Source organism: Mesoplodon mirus (assembly GCF_964341445.2).
Source record: "Mesoplodon mirus genome assembly, chromosome: 13".
NCBI lineage: Eukaryota > Metazoa > Chordata > Mammalia > Artiodactyla > Ziphiidae > Mesoplodon > Mesoplodon mirus.
The window spans coordinates 39,896,402-39,918,556 of NC_138989.1; the positions used below are offsets into that span (position 1 = coordinate 39,896,402).

General features: G+C 46.7%; 1 protein-coding gene across 6 annotated transcripts in view; it reads right to left on the reverse strand.

Annotated features, from left to right (window-relative positions):
* Positions 1 to 2,217: 2,217 nt before the first annotated feature.
* Positions 2,218 to 22,155, reverse strand: part of TMEM241 (transmembrane protein 241) — a 107,539-nt gene continuing 87,601 nt past the window's right edge. Inside the window, exons 14-15 of one of the 6 annotated variants that reach the window (XR_014295786.1) lie at positions 4,109 to 4,510; positions 2,218 to 3,238 (exon numbers count right to left, since the gene is read on the reverse strand). Coding sequence is in view for 5 of the 6 variants with exons in the window: in XM_082641296.1 (XP_082497422.1) it covers positions 4,373 to 4,510 (138 nt within the window). In the remaining variant the exon portion in view is untranslated. Of the gene's footprint in view, positions 4,511 to 8,692; positions 10,592 to 13,050; positions 13,308 to 14,606; positions 14,672 to 21,607; positions 22,087 to 22,155 lie in introns of those variants that run through there. The other 5 variants (XM_082641297.1, XM_082641299.1, XM_082641298.1 and 2 more) reach the window with 5 other exon arrangements.

Genomic DNA, 22,155 nt, shown 5'->3' on the forward strand with positions numbered 1-22,155 from the left:
GAAATTCCTTACTTTTCATCAGATTTTCAGAAGAGTCTGTGTCTCCATCTGGGCTTTATTTCATTAAAAGCACTAAACTCTCTCTGAAATTCCATTATTTACTTGTTTATTGTCTGTCTCCTCCCCTAGAAAGTAAGCTTCAGGGGGACTCATCTTATTCATGGATATATCCACAAGCCCAAAACAGAGCCTGGCACACAGTGGGTTCTCGGTACTTTCTGAATGAATGAATGAGTGAATGAGGTTCTTTGACCCAAAGGCACAGATCCTGCCCTGTAACAGGGTTCTGGGAAAGTCCTGGACACTCAGCGGGGCCCCCTTCTCCAGGCAGCTCCAGGGTGGAAGGCAGCTGGAGCAGACTGGTTCTCCTGGAACAAGTCTGTTCAGGGGAGGGTCTCAGAGTGCTCAGATTGGATCCACCTGAGACGAAGGGAATTCGAGGCTCTCTATCGTATAACAAGTTTTCCCAAAACTTAGTGGCTTCAAACAATTTTGCTGTATCTCATGATTTTGTGGTCAGGCATTCATGCAGGCTCTGATGCTTCTGCACCGCGTGGCATTGACTGAGATCACTTGATGGCACTCAGCTGGCAGATGGGCTGGTCCTAGAAGGTCCAGGGTAGCTCCCCTCACATGTATGGTGGCCTGGTGGGGTGGCGAGAAGGCTGGGTGCAGCAGCGACTGTCTACAGGGCTCCTGTACCTGGTCTCTCCAGCACAGCAGCCTCAGGGGAGTCAGACTTCTACAAGGCAGCTCGGGACTCCCAAAGGCTGTTCCAGAAGATCAAGGCAGGCGCTGCAAGGCTTTCAACCTGGCCTTGTAAGTCTGGGATCATTCCTTCTATCACCTCCTACTGGCAGCAAGCAAGGCAGAGCCAGACCGGATTCAAGAGAAAGAGACCGGAACTGCAAGGGGTGTATATACCATTGAGGTAAGTAGGGGTGGGGCACCCTCTCAGTACTCAACGGCCACACATGGCTGGTGGTTACCCTACGGGACAGGGCAGGGCTAGAGGGAGGAGTTGGGTGGACCTCCCTCTGCAGAGCTAAGTGGCCTGGATGCTGGAAGAAGTCTGGGCCTGTGTTTAAGATGCAAGAACTCACTCCCCAAGGATAACAACCTTTTCTGCAATACTCTCCTGTCGAGGCTGAAGAGAAGAGAAAGGCCAATTACCGAGAAAATATATGGTTTATTTTTCCTTATATCCATAGCAGATTAGTAATAATACACAATCACACAGAACTTTGCTTCTCCTGACAGAAAGTGTATTCGTTATTTGGACAAATAAAAAGACAAAACACCCTGGCTTTGACATGGGGCCAGCAAGGACATGACCCAGATAGGACATGACCAAATGGATCATTTCAGGTAAAAGGGAGCGCTGGGGTAACCTGAGGATTCCCCACCAGGGGGGCCAGGGGCCCAGAGAGCCACAGAGAATGAGAGCAGTAATCTAGGCCAGTCCCTTGATTTACAGCCCTCTAGGCTCACCCTGAGTTCAGAGCTGAGCACGTGAACTTGGGCATAAAAGATGGTGGTAAAAGCTTGAAGAAAAAATCCCAAGAAGAAATGGAAGCTGAAGGAAACAGGATGGTATATTGAAGAAACATCTTATCCTTTGCCCCTTGCTAGTGTCAAAGTAAGAAAAGACCTGAGATTTTAAAAACAATGGGACTCTGGAATGAAGTTAAAAAAATCACACAAACAAAAACCAAAAAAAATCCTTGTTAGAGATTCTTTAAAAAGAAAAAAAAAGGTCTAAAACTCTGCAGCAGAAATTTTGTTTTTTGGTTTCTTGAGGTACATTTATTTCTTTTATTGAAGTATAGTTGATTTACAATATTGTATTAACTTTCAGGTGTACAACATAGTGATTCAATATTTTTATAGACTATACTCCATTAAAAATTACTACAAGATAACGGCTATAATTCCCTGTGCTGTACAGTATATCCTTGTTGCTCATCTTTTTTATATATAGTAGTTTGTATCTCTTTTTTTTTTTTTTTTTCTTTTTGCGGTATGCGGGCCTCTCACTGTTGTGGCCTCTCCCGTTGCGGAGCACAGGCTCCGGACGCGCAGGCCCAGCGGCCATGGCTCACGGGCCCAGCCGCTCCGCGGCATATGGGATCCTCCCAGACCGGGGCACGAACCCGTATCCCCTGCATCGGCAGGCGGACTCCCAACCACTGCGCCACCAGGGAGGCCCTGTATCTCTTTTTTGCGGTACGTGGGCCTCTCACTGTTGTGGCCTCTCCCGTTGTGGAGCACAGGCTCCGGACGCACAGGTTCAGCGGCCATGGCTCACGGGCCCAGCCGCTCTGCGGCATGTGGGATCCTCCCAGACCAGGGCACGAACCCATGTCCCCTGCATCAGCAGGTGGACTCTCAACCACTGCGCCACCAGGGAAGCCCAGTAGTTTGTATCTCTTAATCCTATACCCCTAATTTGCCTCTTCCCTTCCCTCTCCTTTTTGGTAACCACTAGTTTGTTTTCTATATCTGTTTCTGTTTTGCAAATACATTCATTTGTATTATTTTTTAGATTCCACATATAAGTGATGTCGTACAGTATTTGTCTTTCTCTATCTGCTGCAGAAGTTTTTGAGGTCAGTCCTGCTGGAACAGGGGACGGGGTTTGTTAACTGTACATGGCTCTTTCTAGCCTTAGGAATCTCCATTTGCTCAAATGAGACTTGGAAAGACAGACATAAGATGACATTTGGACAGACACCACTTTCTGCAAAGAGAGAACTGGCCTCAGGTGTACGGACACGGTTTTGTGGGAGCAAAAGAACAAAGAAACTTGTAAACCCAGATTTTCTATTTGATCCTTGGTAGAAGGTTTGACATTTCAGGTTAGGAACAAAAAGCAAAGTGAAACTATATATGTATAAAGGTCACTGAACATGTTTACCTTAAATGACAAGCAGAGACCAGGAAAAGACAAGGAAATGAATTTAAGGTACTCAAGGTCCAAATATACTAATCCATTCCTATTTGTTTCAACTTCTGTTTCGTTTTTCAACAACTTGGAGAAAAACTGCAGGAAGAATGGCCTGACTGAGCTGACCTTAGTCTTCACAAGGCCAAGAATGGACAAGGCTTGTTTCCCAGATGCTGGAGGTGGTCCTTCATCACTAACAGGGTGTCCAACCCTGCAGGGCCTGGATCCTTCCTGGACAGGACTCCCTGGGCTTCATTACCTTCTGTGTCTCAAAATGACGAAAACTGACACCTGGCAGAGTATAATGCATTCAGAAAACCTATTATGAGCAGGAATATTTGGAGCTAGACATTATTTTCTTAAACCTTCATTGGGGTTCAGAATCAAATGACCATTTCATGCAAATTCATTTCTTTTGACTCTCATAAAGGCAAGGTTTAGAGTTTTCATCCTATTTTTAATCTGGCCTGAAAAATATATTTCAGTGTTCAATGATCTGAAACCTCCTCTGAGATATCAGGGAATTAAATGGATTATGAATATAACTGTGTGTGCGTTTACACATCTATGTTTTTGCTGTTTGTTTGTTTTTGCGGTACGTGGGCCTCTGCACTGTTGTGGCCTCTCCCGTAGCGGAGCACAGGCTCTGGACGCGCAGGCTCAGCGGCCATGGCTCATGGGCCCAGCCTCTCCGCAGCATGTGGGATCTTCACAGACCGGGGCACGAACCCGTGTCCCCTGCATCGGCAGGCAGACTCTCAACCACTGCCCCACCTGGGAAGCCCCTACATAACTATGTTTGTTTGGTGTTTCCTCCACCAGTGCTTATTAATCCTATTCCCTCTGGTAATCATTAGTACCAAGTTAACCTAGTGGTAGGCAAAAAAGGGTGTATGGAATTCAACACAACACACAACCATAAAAAGGCTTCAGCACGCACTCTGGAGAAGTAGTGTCCTTGCTGGTGTCTTACTTGGCCCAGAACCCCCATTTACCTCCTCCACCCCCGCCCCGAGTGTTAGCCCCGCTCGAGGAATTCTCTCTGCGCCCCTAGGTGGGGGAGTATGAGTTCTAGGCAAGCCAGCCTGACAGCAAGGAAAGGGTGTCGGAGTCTCCAAGGATGTAAAATCACGAAACAAAACCAAAAAGGCAACGCAATACCTTGGGCCCACTAGCAGGCAGTGAACGCTTATCTGGGAAGGGTGTTTAGTAAGGAGGCTTGCGTGGCAATCAAGGTGGGCGGAGCCATCCCCATGCCGGTGAAATCCTGCATCTGTTTCTGCACAGCTGGGCTCACAGCACAGTCAGCAGGACTTGGGGGAGCCTCTCGACACAGTCCACTCTCTGCAGCGGCCCAGAAACCCCAGAAAAAGTTCTCCTCGACACGGCGAGCAGCAGCGTCTCATCGTTCTTGCTTTCTTCATTCTATCGCCGGGACAGGGAGCTCCAAAGCCCAGGGCGGTGTTCTCCACCTGCAGCCTGGGAGTCCACTTTCCCTGTGTTTAGGAGCCCTTCCGCTCTGAGAAAACCAGCAAGGCCTCTCCAAGGCCGCCGAGCAGGAGGCTGCAAGAAACAGCAAGAGGTCATCTTTCCCCTCCCCGGAGCCTGGGGGCTGTGGACGCACGGAGTTGCCTGGTGCCCACATACCACAGGGCAAGGGATGCCCCCTCATCCCGCAGCTGAGCATCTTGTCCCCCGCCCGCACTGCCCCGCTTTGAGGTCAGGCCCAGGGACTGCCCAGTCGTCCAGGGTAAGCCTCAGCTGTGCGGGGGGAGGGGAGTGGGCTGCAAGGTGGGCTGTGATACCTCCCCTTAGGGAAGAAGGTGATGTATCCCAACCATCCTGACCAGGTGACAGTGACTGCCTTTCGTTAATACTCTCTGGCAGAAATGTTGGAGGAGGGCTTCCCACAGAGCCACCTGGTACTTTTTGCCATAGAGGGTTGATGAATATAAAATCATGCAGATATCCATAATCTTATCATTATTAAGCTGACAATCTCTGAATCCTTTTATTTCATTTAGACTAACAGAACACTTAAAAACAAAATACAAACAGGGAGGGGACATCCCTAGTGGCGCAGTGGTTAAGACTCTGCGCTCCCAATGCAGGGGCCTGTGTTCAATCCCTAATCAGGGAACTAGATCCCACACGCATGCCGCAACTAAGAGTTCACATGCCACAACTAAGGAGCCCAACTGTGGCAACGAAGACCCAGCGCAACCTAAATAAATAAATAAATATTTTTAAAAAAAGAATAATGAAGAAAATACAAATGGGGAATCATGAATTTCCCACCAGAGCAGAAAGATATATATGGTCAGTGATTTGAAAATGAAAAAATAGCAGGAGAATGGAAGAGTGTGAGAAAGAGAAGAGCTGGATATTTCAACATGCCTAAAATGTAATACAATGAAAGGTCTGCACATTTCCTATTTTAAACTTCTCAGCAGACAACCTGGTGTCTGTCTGAATCCCCTGTCATTCTTCCCCAAAAGCACTTCTAAGGCCTGGGCTGGGCCATGAGTAAAGGATTTTGATGGGGGTCCCTGAGGATGAAATGCTCTTGTCCAGAGGTGCCAACAACCCCACAATCCCACCTTCTTCTTCCTTTTTTCTCCCATTTACCCGCCCAGTATCCCACTCCTCCTATACACCCACTCCTCCTATACACCCACACACCACACTCTCACATTTGGGCTATTGCATCTCCATATTTGTAACATATACCTACGGCACCAAATGTATGAAACACACTTAGGCTGTGCATATCCTGTTTCCAGTGAAAAATGTCACCTATGTGGGTGACTTTGACATAAAGGTAACTTGTACCATGGACCATTTCCAGTATAGCAGTGAACTGAATAAGTGTGAGAATAGAAAAACAATAAGCTGAGTTCAAACTGTGCTCAGGTGTTTTTAGCTACGTAATCCTGCAAGTGTTATTCGTAATCCTGCAAGTGTTATTCGTAATCCTGCAAGTGTTATTCGGCTGTTTCCTCAGCTGCACCACAGGAGACAATCACATCTAATCATCTCTGTGAGGCTTAGAAGGACATACTTGAAGCAGCTGACCCCCATGTGTGGCCGACAATGGGCAAGCAATGAAATTATTCTTTTCTCGACTGCTCTCCCAGAGTACGGATCCCTTTCTCAGCAGCCCTCACCACTGGCTGGCTTCCCCAACTCTGCTAGAAAACTCCTTGTGAAGGACGCATCTTGCTCTGCAAAGCCAGCTCTAGCCATGGGATTCAGGCAAGCATCTATGGGCATCTACGGGCATCTTGTGGCAGGTCCCGGGCACAAGGTTCTTCCCTCCTGGAGGAAGTCCTGTCTCATACTGACCTGACAGCTGCTTCTTACAACCTCAACTGTGAGTCTAAGTTCTGCTTTCTAGAGCAACAGAGAACAAATCTACGCCCCCATCACCCATCTGCCAACCCTACAGAGTGGGAAGATCCCCTAAACCCCCGCCATGTCCGCTCCCTGGTGATGTCAGGCCTCTCTCTCTGGGTGAGGGCAGAGAGGCGCTAGTCAAGTAGCCAGTCACTGGGGAGTGGGCTGGGAGGATGACCCCCGAGCCCGCTAACAAGGGGGAAAGCGAGGAGAGGGGCCCGAGGGAGATGTCTGCCTGACAGCTTAAGCTCCAAGTTGGAATGTACTTTCCTCTTTCCTACAGAAGTATTATAATAGTGACAATAAGTTGATGAATTCTCTTTAATGCATACTAAGCTCATAATAACGTAGCTGAAGTTTGTGTCTATATTTCGAACCGAATAAATTTCTGAGGACTTTCCTAGATCTATATTCATCATTTATAGGATTGTTCCTGGGAGAAACTAGGGTCCAAGTTCCAAAAGACCGTACTGTGAAACATGACCCATTTGTGCTTGTCCCTGGTCTAGTTCAGGGACAGACCCAGATGCTGGTGGTTTCTATTGCCTCTTCACTTTGGATGAAGAGGAGCCTGGGAAGGGGAAGCCGTTCGTTTTGTACACAGGCTCACCTCTAAAGATCTGGCTTTTCCTTCTTAGCCAATCTGCTGTTTCCTTCAACAACCCTTAAAGAACGCACAGACCAGCTTCTTAAACCCCTGGGAAAGCACAGAGTCACCGTGACCTGATGCAAGATCTGTACAGAACTTTGGCTTTGGAAGAGTTTTATTTCTGCAAATGTAATGGGGGGCGGGTCACAGTCATTTCCACTAATCTTCCTTAATCACCAGGGAGAACAGGGTATCGATTGGCTCTTTGCCACCCTCACACCTGCAGCCTTAGAACAATGCTGCAGCATAATAAACTTGCATTTCATCCCCTTGGCTTAGCGAGTTAATGAAACACCTAGCAGCTTAGGGAACGCGGACAGGAAAACAAACCTGGTTCCGTCTACTGTTAAGAGACCCAGGGAGGTGAGCTTTGATGCTGTCTTCTAAACAGCGGGAGATGCTGACACAAGGAGGGGGGCAGGAATCTTAATCGCATTACAGCTGGTTAAGTCAGAGCTTTACTGGACTGTTTGCAAATCTTATAATCCCCATCATTCCTGAAATGAACAAACTTCATGTAACAAGGCATAAACATCAGATTGCAGAGCAGAGGCAGCCAGAAATAGTCATCACTCGCTTCTCTTCCAGGGGGTTATTTTCAGCGTCTCTCCACTCCTTCTCTTTTCTCCCATCGGGCGCCAAAGGTCCCATCTCAATTATACATTTATTACTGTGGTGATTCAATGAATTCCTATGGAACCCTCCAGACAGAGGACAGAGACTGTATCCTTTCCCCAGCTGCAGGCCTAGCACTTACCACAACACCCAATAAATATTTCCTCAGTGAGTGATGGAATTCTTGTAACTGCTCCCCCTTTTCCCATCTGGATTCCAAACTAGTTTTGTTTTTTTCTCTTTTCCTCACCAAAACTAATTCACCACTCCCTTGGGGACTTGCTGAGTGACAGTTCACAGTCTGATAAACTACTCTGTGTCGAAATGTAATGAGCATAGTTATGAAGGCCTTTCTCAGCATTTTAAAGAAGAGGTTTCAAATTTTTAATTCAGATGAAAAACTGAAAAACCTCAGACACTGTGATCCTAGATGCACTTTGGGGTGTGTGGAAGTTCTTTCTTCACCCCCAAATTCACTCTTCCTACAAAGAGACTTGGGCAGTCTCCAAGCATTCCCTAAAATGAAAGGCACAGACATCTCTACTCAGAGAGGATATGACCATTTTCTAAAGACTCTTGGTGTTAATGAGGTTGGGACTGGGATCAAGTTGAAGCGATCCTCATGTTTGTAGCCCAGGATCAATGGCAGGCCCGGTGAATGACGGGCAAAGGGGAGGAGCTGATCACGAAATCCTACAAACAAACAGGATGTGTTTTGGTTATTCCTTTCTCTCCTGGTACCTAAACCATTCCACAGAGAAGAGTGACTCTCTTTGTCTAAAGAGGATGCGAAGAGGAGGCACACACAACTAATTCTACTCGACAGGAACAGCACTCACAGTTCAGAATTTTTTTCTTTTGTACGTGTTGAACCCCCTTTGCCGAAATTTTGGAATAGAGGGAATTCATTATCGATCTGCACCGTAAAATGTTGTTCATTAAAAAATGAATACATACTAATCTGGAAATTTAAATTACTGGGCTTGCAATAGATATTAAAATACTGGGCTTTTATAGTTAAAAACAAGGTAATTAGCTGGACAAGAGCAGTTGCTTTTTTATATATATATTTATTTATTTATTCATTTATTTATTTTTGGCTGTGTTGTGTCTTCGGTGCTGCACACGGGCTTTCTTTACTTGTGGCGAGCGGGAGCTGCTCTTCGTTGCAGTGCGTGGGCTTCTCATTGCGGTGGCCTCTCTTGTTGCAGAGCACGGGCTCTAGGCACGCGGGCTTCAGTAGTTGTGGCACGCAGGCTCAGTAGTTGTGGCGCACGGGATTAGCTGCTCCACGGCATGGGGGATCCTCCCGGACCAGGGCTCAAACCCGTGTCCCCTGCATTGACAGGTGGATTCTTAACCACTGCGCCACCAGGGAAGTCCCCAAGAGCAGCTGCTTCTAATTAAAGGCTTTAAAAGTTGACCAATGTTGGGGACTTAGGCTTATCATTTTTCTCGGGTACAGGATTGAGAAGCCTAGTACCTGTTGATTCAGCAAACGGTGCCAGAAGGAGAGACGCAAAGGTGAGCGAAACGTGGCTCCTTTCCTGGAGGAACTTCAGCCAGCAGGTGGGCAAGGAGTGCACACCTGTCACGCCGTGTGGTACATGCTGATCGTGGAACACAGAGCGGGCAGCAAGCGCTGCCCAGGACCTGACCCTGGAGCTGATCCAAATCTCTAATTAGGAGATAAGCAAGTTCCTTAAGATCTTGCTGAAATTTCAAACGGCATGTCTCCACTAACCACCTCACAACTTCAGATCCGTGATTCCCAACCGGGGCGATTCTGCCCCTAAGGGGACCTTTAGCAATGTCCTGAGACGTTTTGCATTGTTACAGTTGAGGGAGTGCTACTGGCATCTAGTGAGGTGAGGCTCAGGTTTGCTGCTAAAAATCCTACAGGACACAGGACAGCCCCTCACAACAAAGAATTATCTGGCCCAAAACGTCAACAGTGCTGCGGGTGAAAAACCCTACTTTAGACAATGAGCTATTTTGTGCCTCTAAGCTGTTGCCCACCCACGAAGGTGGACAATTAATTACCTGGGCCCTCGTCTCCTAGAGGGTGACCTCTCTGGGGTCTTGGACTGTGTCAGAGCCCAGCAAGCACTTCTTATAGAATGAATGAACATACAAGCAAATGCAGGCGAGGATATCCGCTGATCCAGGGTCCCCGCCCTCAGCCAGACTGCAGCGGTGGCAGCTACGCTCACTCACGGAGCCTGTGTCCACTGAGCAGGCAGCCTCGACCCACTCCAGCGACTGCTGCTGTGTGGACGTGCAGGCCCAACTTAACAGCTGTTCCGTATTTTCAAAAGAATCTGGAGATCTGGACTTTTACAGGGAAATCACCTGATTTCTAAATGCTGAGTAATTTGAAATTTGAAAATCAAAAAAGAAGAAACAATGACTATACAGGCAAACACAGTAGGTCCAAACAAAACAGGCCTGCAGCCCTGCCTTCTGACTTCCGATCACTCTAAGCTCCCACAGGACAGAGACTGGCCTCGGATCCCTGCCCAGGATCCGCGAGCTGGTCACCCAGTCACAGCTTGAACACACCCAGTCTATGGACAATGCAGATCAGCTCTGTGCAAAAGACAGGAAATCTGAAACACAGTCTGACATTCCTCTTCTGGTCGTTCACTTTGTGGTTGGAAAATTCTTTGAGGCTGAAAACACACGATCCTTAAATTCGAGAGTTCTCAAAAATCAGGAAATTCCAAAGTCAAGGTTCCTTTTGCAATAATCACACGTGCTGTTTCCTTGATTTGGGTACACACAGCCCTTCTTTCCGTCTTGTTCAGGGCATACCACGAAGTCCACAGGATGTGGAACAGCCTGGAGATATGGCCTCGCACAGACGGCTGCTGGAACCTTCAGATTAAGCGCGGCCTCCCCACTGGAGAGTATCTCAGGCTTATTTCTCACACTCAGTTCAACACCTGGGTGTTTTTTGTTTTTCTGCTGTTTTTTAATTCATTCTGAAATTGTATACAACATATAATCAATGAGGCTTATTTGTAAGAAGGAAAATTACTGTCAAGAGTTGAGACGATCGCTATGAAGGGTAAGATACAGAAACTGGGAGAAGAGTCGCGAGGATGCACCAGGATATCTTGGCAGTTAGGTTTTTGGACGTCAACCTGCCCGTTTGTGTCCTGCCTTCCCAGAAAGACAGGTGCAGAGTAAGGAGGAGGGAGTGTAGGATCAGCTCCCTGCCCCCCAGCACCAGCTCTGGTTCCAAATCGCGAAGTCTCACCGTTGGCACCTCTTCCCCTCCATCCTTCCCTGTCCTCCCAGGGCCGTAGGGACCAAGTACTCTTCCACCCCCAGTCTGACTAAGCCTCTCCCTTCTGCATCAGGTCCAGTTTCAAGCCAGTTCCAAGGCCCTCCTGCTCACCCCACCCTCTATCTCTCCTCCAGTCTTCACATTCATTGTGCATTCAAACGGTTACTATCTTACTGCAGAAATTATCTTTACGACTTCTTCTCCCGAAAACTCTTTGAGGGCTGGATGATGTCTTATGTTCCACATGCTTTGCATACAGCAGTCACTCAATAAATATTGTTAGTTGATTAATAGAATTATAGTCTCTAGTATTAAAAATCTAAGGCAGGACTCCCCTGGTGGCGCGGTGGTTAAGAGTCCGCCTGCCAATGCAGGGGCGCGGGTTCGAGCCCTGGTCCGGGAAGATCCCACAAGCCGCAGAGCAACTAAGCCCGTGCACCACAGCTACTGAGCCTGCTCTCTAGAGCCAATGAGCCTGGAGCCCATGCTCCACAACAAGAGAAGCCACCACAGTGAGAAGCCCGTGCACCGCAACAGAGTAGCCCCCGCTCGCCGCAACTAGAGAAAGCCCGCGCAGCAATGAAGACCCAACACAGCCAAAAAATAAAAAATAAAAATAAAATAAATAAATTAAAAAAAGAAATCTAAGGCAATGAAATCCTTTTCCTAAAAATGTTCCACTGGACATTCTTAGTTCACCGTGTCAGCCCCTGAACAAGAAATAGAGCCGTTTTGTCCTGGGTAACGCTCCTTCTGTACTCCTGCCATATCATCTAGATACTCTTTATAAATGATCAGATTGGTGGGAAGAGAAACATTTAGGCCAATGTCTCTTCCACCTCTCCATGACCTGCTTCTACCTAGACACTATTTACGCTACTGCTAAGTCCTTGGCGTTTCCCACGTCATTTCTAGGGAGGTATGTGAAGTTTATGGGATGTTGGACACACACAGACCTGGGTTTGAATCCTGGTCCAATCACTTAGTAGCTCTAAAATCTTGGGACAATCAGTTAAATGTCTCTGAACCTCAGCTTCTTCATCTTTAAAACGGGGCTAACTTGGAGGGTTGTTGTGAAAGTTAATGAGATAATATTAATATAAAAATGTCTGAAATATAGTAGTTGCTCAATAAACGGTTATTATTATTCAAAGGAAGAGGTGAGACTAGGAGGAGGAGGAAGAAGAGGAGGGTGTGGGAGTATTTCCTAATTTTTCTTTTCCTTCCGTTTTTCTTCTTGGGGCAGGAAATGCCCCATTAGGGGCTCCTGAGAGGAGTTGAAAATCGCTTTCACTTTCACCGAATGCCATGAGCAAAAAGATTCATTTCTGTCAGTCTGGATGGTTTAGGTACAGACCTGCCCTCAGGCAGGGAGATGAGCAATAACAGACATCCCAGGGGCAGTGACTTTACACTTTTATCCGAGAGCTGTTCCTGGCACACAGACCCCCAGGAAATATCTGTTTATTGAACCAACCCCTTCCAGCCCAAAGCCACATGAGATGCAAAGTCACCTCTTGGACTTCCTCATCATGGTATTCCCAAAGCCTGGTCCTGACCCTCGCATTTATCTTGCAGGAACCTCATATTGATGTTTAAAAATGACACCATTTTTGTGTGTGTGGCTATGACGGCACAAGACAGGGGATTATTTGCAAGACGTCCTGGGAGAGGGGAGGCTGCCCTAGACACACCGAGCATGAGTACCGGCCCCACCAACCAGCACTGTGGCTTTTGAGCAAACAGGTGACAATTCTGCAGGTCCAATGTGCACATGAATGCAAAAAAGTGGAGGGAGGGGGTGGGAGGAACCAACCCTTAGGATTACTCTCAGCCCCAGAATGAGAAAGAATATGGATTTTCTAGAACTACGGCTTAGTTGAGCAAAGCTAAGCAACAATATGCTTTTTCCTTCCATCATGCTGGTAAAGAAATGGAAAAACCTATTCCAAGACTTGTCTGCAATTCAGTTTTGGAGTGCCATTCTTGGGGCAGGGGTGAGGGGGGATTGCCAAACCATGCATCCAAACTGGAATGGAAATAAGCATTATCTTCAAGTGGCCCTAGGCTTGTTTTCCTTTTTAAAACAGAGGTTAAGAGACCAGTAAGTAGCAACAACAAATATGACTTATTCTCCATAATGTGCTGCATTAGTGATTCAGGCCAGACAGCAGGCAGCCGTGGTCATAGGGGAGGAAAGCTGTGGGTCATCCGGACAGCAGCCGGCAGGCTGGGTGAAGACTTGGCAAGGACTGACCCATTCCCGGGTGACTGAGAGGCTTGTCTTGCTTGACAGGCACCCGTCGGTGTGGTTTCACTTGGCAGATGATAGAGCCCACCTCCCTCAGCGTGGACATCCTGACCAAACGGTGCATTGTTCTCACTGTTGAGTCAAACTGGTGTGACTTCTGGCAAGTGGAGACAGTGGAAGCAGAGGATGACAGGCCTTTACTTTTTTTTTTTTTTTTTTTTTTTTGCGGTACGCGGCCCTCTCACTGTTGTGGCCTCTCCCGTTGCAGAGCACAGGCTCCGGACACGCAGGCTCAGCGGCCATGGCTCACGGGCCCAGCCGCTCCGCAGCATGTGGGATCTTCCCGGACCGGGGCACGAACCCGTGTCCCCTGCATCGGCAGGCGGACTCTCAACCACTGCGCCACCAGGGAAGCCCAGGCCTTTACTTTTTACTCGATGCATTTCTGCATTGTCTTAAACGTCTCACAAATAGCACCCGTTACTATGAAGATTTACAATACATAAGTATATACCCCCAAAATAAAGCACGCCCACTAATGAGAGGAGCATCAGCAGTCTTAACAGTTTAAACTCACCATCACTCCCCACCTCACCTCATCTTCCCTGAAGCTGACAACCACAACCCTTGGTAATGATCACATCAGCTGGTTTGAATACTAGCAAGCTGGAGTGGATCAGAGTCTTCACTCCGTCAGCTGTCCGATCGGCCGTCTGTGTAGAGAATTCAGAGGTAGCACCCTACAGCCCATCTTCCACACAGCAGACTGAGGAATGTGTTGTAACCTGGGAGTGAGTGGCTCCTCTGCTCAGAATCCTCTGATCGCTTCCCCCTCACTCTTACAATGGCCTTTAAGACCCCACGTGGTCAGCCACCAACCAGTCTCATCTCCTACTACTCTCCCCCATCAACCTGTTCCGGCCACACTGCTCCTTGAGCAGACCAAGCACACTCAGGGCCTTTGCACTTGCTGTTTCCCCCCAGGGTCCCCAGGGTTCGTTCCCCCACTTCCTTCAGGTCTCTGCTCAAATACGGGAGGGAGAGGCAGTGCTGTCTTTAAGCAAATGTATGGGTGCGTTCTAAACAAGGATGATCTGGAACTTGACTAGGAGAAAATGAATTGAAGGGCCAAAGGCAAAAACACAAACATAGTTATAGTTATATGCACACATAATTAGTGGTTCACCTATAGTGGTTACTCTTGTGTGGATGAGTGGCTGAAAGGTATACCATTGAGGCTCTGGTTCCTGCTCTGGATGCTGGCTGTAGCAGGTGTGGTATATTCAGTTTGTGAAAATATTCATGATAGATGCACTCTTCTGAATGTATATTTATATGTCAATAAGATACATACCCAAACACACACCCTTTCTTCAACATTTGAGAGCAAATATTAGTATCCCAAGGAAACACAAACAACGAATTTTCTTCTCCTCTCTCTATGCAAAAGACTTACCATCCCACGGTGGCCCTGGTCAGGATCATATCAAACAGCAATATCGATAAACCAGCCGTGATCACCTGCAGAAATCATTTCAACAAAAGGTCATCAGAGCAGCAGGACCTCGGCAACCTTCTCCAAAGCCATTCTTCACAAGCTTAGTTTGTGCTAGTTCAGATCCCAGACATCAGCCATGCCTTCCCACTTCATGACTTTTTCCCCCAAACACTTCCTAGTCCCCCTAAATAGCTTTCCCAAATACCCCTGTATTTAGCGGAAAATGCTAAGTTCTAGCCTGTATTGAGGTGAGAATCTTCAAAGAAACATTTAACTTCCAAACTCTTCAAAGGAGGAGTTTGGAAGCCAACATCCAAACTCATCTCTCCCCTGGGCAGGGGCATAGCAAGAATCCCTGTTTCCATCTTGTCTCAGCTGTGCAAAAAGAATCCTCAAGGTCAGAAGTACTCATTCACCTGTTCCCAGATCCTCCAGCTAAAAACCCAGCTGTCAACCTGCCTTTGCTAACAGCACCATCTCTCGCCCTGCCCTAATGCCCCTGTCTTTCCGGCCCGTGACACACATTCTAAGAAACCAGGTACTTCCTAAGGGAGGGAGCAATGAAATTAATTAATTACTTGCAAACATCTAGAAGCCACAGGAGAGGGAAGAGGTTAGTCCACATCTCTCAGAGCCAGAAATTACATAAAAGTCTCTTAGGAATGGCAGTAACAGGACTCAGCCTCCAGCGGTGCCTCTAAACATCAGCACAAAATAGTTTTGAGAATCAAAGACCCAACTTTGGAATGTCTGCTCAGGAAAGATGAGCAGAATTCCCAGAATTCTGCATTCTGGAATACAAAATGGCTTCCATGAGGAAGGTCACCCTAAGGACTTGCTTCCTTGCAATGAGAAGAAGTAAGAAGCAAGCCGTATCGGGATGGGTCACGCAGGCCGGATGCCCTCGGAGATGTCAACTGCCATCTCACTCAAGGGGACGTCATGTCCGGTCTTGGAGGCCTCTTCAGGTCCCAAGCAGGGAACAAGGCAACAAGCAGATGGTCAGAAGGAGGGAGTGTGTTTAATGGGTCTCATCTTCATTCAGTTACCATCTCAAAAAGAAGTCTGGAAATATAAACCAGGAATGTTCAGTACAGAAACTCTGTGAACTCTTAGAACCTTTGTAGTAGTTTATTCATTTAAGGTCACTTTCTGTTTGCTTTCCTTGCTTAATTTGCAGCAAAAACCTTGATAACGAAAAAGACCTGTGGTGTCTTCAGGAACAAAAAAGAAGTAGCAACAAGGTCACAGAGACAGTTGCAAAGTAGAAAGCAAAGGACAAGAGGAAACAGATTTCTCAAAGTGAAAACGGAGCGGTGGCTGTTATCTTAAAGAGCTTTTATCTCAAAGAGCAGTTCTTCTTCCCCCATCCTGCCCTCTTCTCATTTGGCATTTTATTTAGGACTTTTGTGTCTATGGTCATAAATGAAGTGGGCCTAAAATTTTATTATCTTGCAATGCAATTGTCTGGTTTTGGAAACAAGGTTATACAAACCACATGAATTAATTCAACAGCTTCCCTGCTTCTTTTCCTATAAAGGATACAGATGGTCTTTACTGTGGTCTCTACTCTGACCTGACTGCCTCTGGACCTGGAGCTTCTAGTTGGGGTGGCCTTTAATCCTAATCAAGTCTTCTCTTTCTCCTGGATTCAAGTTTCTCATTTTCATTTTTTCCAAAAATGTTTTTCATCTATGTTTTCCACTCATTAACATTTAGCAGTTTGGAGAAATATTATTTTATCTCATTTGTGCCCATTTTTATCACCTTCCCTTTATTTAAAATAAATTTAGTTATTTACTTTTGGCCGCGTTGGGTCTTCGTTGCTGCACGTGGGCTTTCTCTAGTTGTGGTGAGCGGGGGCCACTCTTCATTGCGGTGAGCAGGCTTCTCATTGTGGTGGCTTCTCTTGTTGCGCAGCACGGGCTCTAGGCGCGCGGGTTTCAGTAGTTGTGGTGCGCAAGCTCAGTAGTTGTGGCTCGCAGGCTCAGTAGTTGTGGCACACGGGCTTAGTTACTCTGTGGCATGTGGGATCTTCCCGGACCAGGGCTCGAACCCATGTCCCCCATATTGGCAGGCGGATTCTTAACCACTGCGCCACCAGGGAAGTCCCTAACACCTTCCCTTTTGTTCTTAGTCATTTTCTCTTACTTTTTTTTTTCCTTTCCTTCCTTAGTCTTAACCAAAGTTAATCTTGTTAATCCCTCTTTACTTTTGCAACTTCTTGGACATTTCCTGGGACGGTGCCAACAGAGATTTATTTCTTGGAAGTGCTGAAAAGGCCTCTATTCTGCTCACGGAGGTTAGTGATGGCAGCTTGGTGTTAACAGAACAACTCATAACGTTTCTGAAGACTTTCTTAACTCTTCACCATTGTCTTCATCTCCTTTGCCCTTTTTACCAGCTTTTTTCTTTTTTTCCAACTTTACTGAGGAGTAGTTGACAAATGTAATTGTATATATCTAAATTGCACAACATGATGATTTGATATACATATACATACATGGCCTCCTCTAATTGTCTTCTCTGATGGCTTTTTTCGTATGACTTACAGTCTCCTTTGTGGAACCATCACCTCCCACATGCCCTGCAACAGTCACAGCTGAGGGCTTGTGGCTCTGTTCCTCTATGGGTTTCTTCAGCTTAGGAGGAATCTCGTCTTCCATGAGATAGACAGCTGGCCTGCTTGTTCCTATTAACTGCACCTTGCCAAGAAAAACACCTCTGAGAATTTTCAAACCAGCCCTTACTTGAAAATAAGGTTGGTTTATAGCCAGACTGGTGCCTTTCCATCTGCTGCTTCCTGGAAACATTTGCATGGTCTCCTGCCTTTCTCCTGGGCCCCTCTTTCAAACTTCTCTAAATTTTTCTCTCTCAATGAGCAAATCTGCTGGCTGAGACACTCAGTGAAATTTCACAAGGAGGTTTGTCTTCTTTCTGTAGGGAATTTATAGTGAACTTGTTTATTCTGTAGAGCTACTGGGGAGGCAGATGGGCCACTTTTTAATCTATTTCCAGAAGGACCCTCAGTTTCTTAGGCTTCTCTGCTTTCTTTTACCTCCATCACCAGCCCCAGCAGTCAGCTCTCTTTTTAGAAGCATTTCCCATCACCCTCTTCCCCGCCCCCCCGCCCCGTGTGTGTGTGTGTGTGTGTGTCTCTCTCTCTCTCACACACACACACACACACAGTCACCAAAGTTCTACCACTTCACAAAAGTCACAGTGTAAGAAGGGATGAGTAGCAGCCGACAACACCCCACTGAGGGGTGGACCCTGGGCAGGTGTCCAGCCCGACTCACCCACTAAGTGACTTGCACCCACACATCCATCTCAGCCTGTATGAGCTTCAAGTTCCTGCCCCAGCAAAGCAACAGATTTCCATATGCCATGGGCCGTCAGGGCTGCTCAAAAACACTGGGAAGTGTGTGAATGACAAATCTACTTGTGCTAAGAGTCCACTCCACTTCTAACTCCACCGAGGAACAAACAGAAGCCAGGTGAACAGACCTTTCACCTTCACCGCTGACTGTGCAAGTCTGGGTACAGAATGTCCCATGCAAGGGCACCTGGGGGCAGAATTTGGGGGGTGCAACCGACTCCCTAAGCTCAGAGGTGGGGAAACTGTGACCCAGAGATGGTGTGTGACTTGCTCCAGGCCCCGGCGACTTCATGGCAGGGAGCAGTGGAGTCAAGGCCCTGACTCCCAGGTCAGCCTTCTCTCACAGCCAGAAAGGCCCCACATGAGCTCCATGCAGCTTTTTTGAAAATAAGAGTCCACTAAAAGCAGGGACTCAGATATCTGCAAGCCCATGTTCACAGCAGCATTATTCACAATAGCTAAAACTTGGAAGCAACTCAAGTGCCCATCAATGGATGAACGGGTAAGCAAAACGTGATATATATATATATATATATATATATATATATATATATATATATATATACACACACACACAATGGAATATTATTCAACCTTAAAGAGGAAAGAAATTCTGACGTATGCTACAACACGGGTGAAGCCTGACATTATGCTCAGTGAAATAAGCCAGATGCAGATGGACAAATACTGTATGATTCCACTTATATGAAGCACTTAGAACAGCCAAACTCATAGAGATAGAAGGTAGAATGGGTGTTACCAGGGCCCGGGAGGGATGAGGAGTGGGAAGTTAGTGTTTAATGGGTACAGACTTTCAATTTAGGTTGATGACTGTCAGTAAAAGGATAAACTTTTTTTTTTAACCTTTAAAACGGCTAAAATCTGCCCATGAGAAAGACTCCAAGTTACTCTTGGGGCTTGCCATTCAGGAGATGGAAGTAGCAGCCATACTGTCAATCGCTGTTCTTGCTTTCAAAAGGCATTTAAAAAAATACAAATCTAAAAAAAAAAAAATACAAATGTTTCCCCAAAGAAGAAAGAGCCCTGTGGTCTGAGGAATGTCTGCCTTGCGCACATGAGGACCTGAATGACAAACACCAGGACCTGCCGCAGTTCGGGCTGCCAACAACAGCAGAACTCAATACATTGTGTCAACGGCGGGGCTTTGAACTTCCTGGATTTGTCAATGGATGTCACAACCTCCGTGTTATTTAAACAGATTTTAGTATTTAAAGCAGATCGGGTTTGTTTTTTAAACATTCATTTCGATCCTGAGACAAATTTCCTGTTTGTTTAAGGGAAAATACAGAGGAACAGTTGTTGATGGGAACCCGCGAGAGTCCTGTATTTGGAAGAGAATCAGAGACTGTTTTGCTGTTTGTTATTGTTTTGATGTTGCTGTTGTTGTTGTTGAAACACATAGGACGTAAGGAAAAAGTGGCCGATGGCAGCGTGTATACAAGGCCCTTCACCGAAACTGCCCCGGTTCCAGCCATGCACCTCCCACGTAAACTGGTTACAGGTTTTCAAACCCTGTTTCATCCCATCATCTTGCCTTTGCTCAGCAAGTTTTCTCTACCTGGAATAATTTCACAGGCCTCCTCAAACAATCCCTACTCACCTTTTGAAAATCCATTTCTAAAACTTTTCCTGAGTGGATCAGAAGCTTCTTCTAGGGGCTTCCGTAACCCCTTACCATTTCACATGTCAAATTCTACTGAAATGGTGGTCTCCCCACACAGGAGGTGAGCTATTCATCTTTGTATGTTCGGGGCCCAGCAACAGAGACTTGCATACAGTAAGTGCCTGAAATAGTTTACACAAATGCACTTGATCGTCAGAGCTGGTAACATAACCCCAAAGTGTTGTTTATTTTTAAATCACTTTTCATATATTAGGGACATTGGAACCCAGACCTGAGAACCCTGGGGACAATCTCTCTGTCCCTCATCTGTGCCTCTTGGACCAATTACCTCCATGGGGCTCCACAGAGAAGATCTGAGACTGGCTCTCTGGTTCCAAGTCCAAAAATGCCAGGGAAGGTTCTGATTGGTCCCTGAACCAATTGACTGTGGCCTGGGAAACAGAGTAATGTAAGAACATGGAAGCTCACCCTTGAACTTCATGGTTGGAATGGAGGAAGGAAGGTTTCCCTGGAGGAAGGTAGGGAAAGTGTTGGGCAGACAGAAGAACAGCTTTTTCTATACCCTTGCCATCAAAACCATCTGGGAGCTTGCAGGAAATGCAGGATCTCAGGCCCTACCCCAGACCGACTGAGTAATATCTACAGTGGAACAGACCTCTGGTGATATGCATGCACATTAAAACGTGAGGTGTTCTGCTGCACACCATCCAACTCCAGCACTGTCCAGATGGTACTGCCACATCTCCAGGGAAGGGTGGACTCTAGCTTTCTCACAGGCTGTAGAGGCACATGTCAGACTGTCCTGGAGTCCATCTGTGTTTCAGATTCACATATGAATGTAATCAACCCAGCCTTTCTTTTAGGTTAAAGAGTAAATCTAATAAAAATGTATAATCTTGGGCTTCCCTGGTGGCGCAGTGGTTGAGAGTCCGCCTGCCGATGCAGGGGACACGGGTTCGTGCCCCGGTCCAGGAAGATCCCACATGCCGCAGAGCGGCTGGGCCCGTGAGCCATGGCCGCTGAGCCTGCACGTCCGAGCCTGTGCTCCGCGACGGGAGAGGCCACAACAGTGAGAGGCCCGCGTATGGCCAAAAAAAAAAAAAAAATGTATAATCTCAGAACAGGCTGTCTTTCTCACCTAGGACCAAAGAAACTATGCCAAATCCACTAGACAGAAACCACATCTAAGGCTGAGAACTCTGTTTGGTGTTTTATTTATTTATTTTGGGGGGCTGCATTGGATCTTTGTTGCCGTGCACAGGCTTTCTCTAGTTGCAGCAAGTGGGGGCTACTCTTCATTGCGGTGCGCAGGCTTCTCATTGTGGTGGCTTGTCTTGTTGCGGAGCACGGGCTCTAGGCACGTGGGCTTCAGTAGTTGTGGCATGCAGGCTCAGTAGTTGTGGCTCACGAGCTCTAGAACGCAAGCTCAGTAGTTGTGGTACATGGGCTTAGTTGCTCCACGGGATGTGGGATCTTCCCGGACCAGGGCTCGAACCTGCGTACCCTGCATTGGCAGGCAGATTCTTAACCACTGCACCACCAGGGAAGCCCCTGTTAGGTGTTTTTAAAATATTGAATTAATTTATTCAATATCAATCCTATGATTTATTCCAGGATCAGTTAATGACAGACAAATCATGCTAAACTCCAGGCACAGATATTAACAGCATTTGGTATCACCTCATTAAAATATACAATGAGCCATTACTTTTTCAGGTATCAAAAAATGACATTTACCATAAGCACAGTGGGACTGAGAATATAGCTGAGGAACATAAAGAGATCAAGGTCATGTGAAGAAAGGATAAATTCTAAACCTAGAGAAACCTCGGATGACTTTTAACAAACTCCTACATTTTACGGAAAAAGCAATAATAGAACAAAATTAGAAAAAAAAGTGACATAAATATCTAGTTCATGGAAGGTAAGAGAAGAAAGTAACCAAAATTTAAAGAGGGCAGGGACTTCCCTGGCAGTCCAGTGGTTAAGACTCCATGCTCCCAAAGCAGGGGGCACGGGTTCAATCCCTGACCGGGAAACTAAGATCCTGCATGCCTCACGGCAGGGCCAAAAATTTCTTTTTAAATAAAGAGGGCAAAAAATGTCCCGGGTGTCAGGCTCAGCAGTGTCACATGTATGAATTCATCTGCTCCTCGCAACAACCCTCCATAGGAGGGGAGGGTGCTTTGTCCCATTTTACAGACGAAGAAACTGAAGCTCCTTGAGGTCAAATATCTTGCTCAAAGCACACAGTCACAAAAAGGGAAGCGTGCAGACTCAAACCTAGGTCTCCTGGTTCCTGTGCCAATCCTCCTTTTCCACTTCCAAGTTAACCGTCAGTGGTAGCTCTACTTAACCCTGGAGATGTCAACTTGACTCAGTAGCTCTCAACCCTGGCTGCATAACAGAATCTCCTGAGAAGTTAGAAAACAAAAACAAAAACAAAAACAACTAAAGTCCTGTCCCATATCAATGAAATTGGA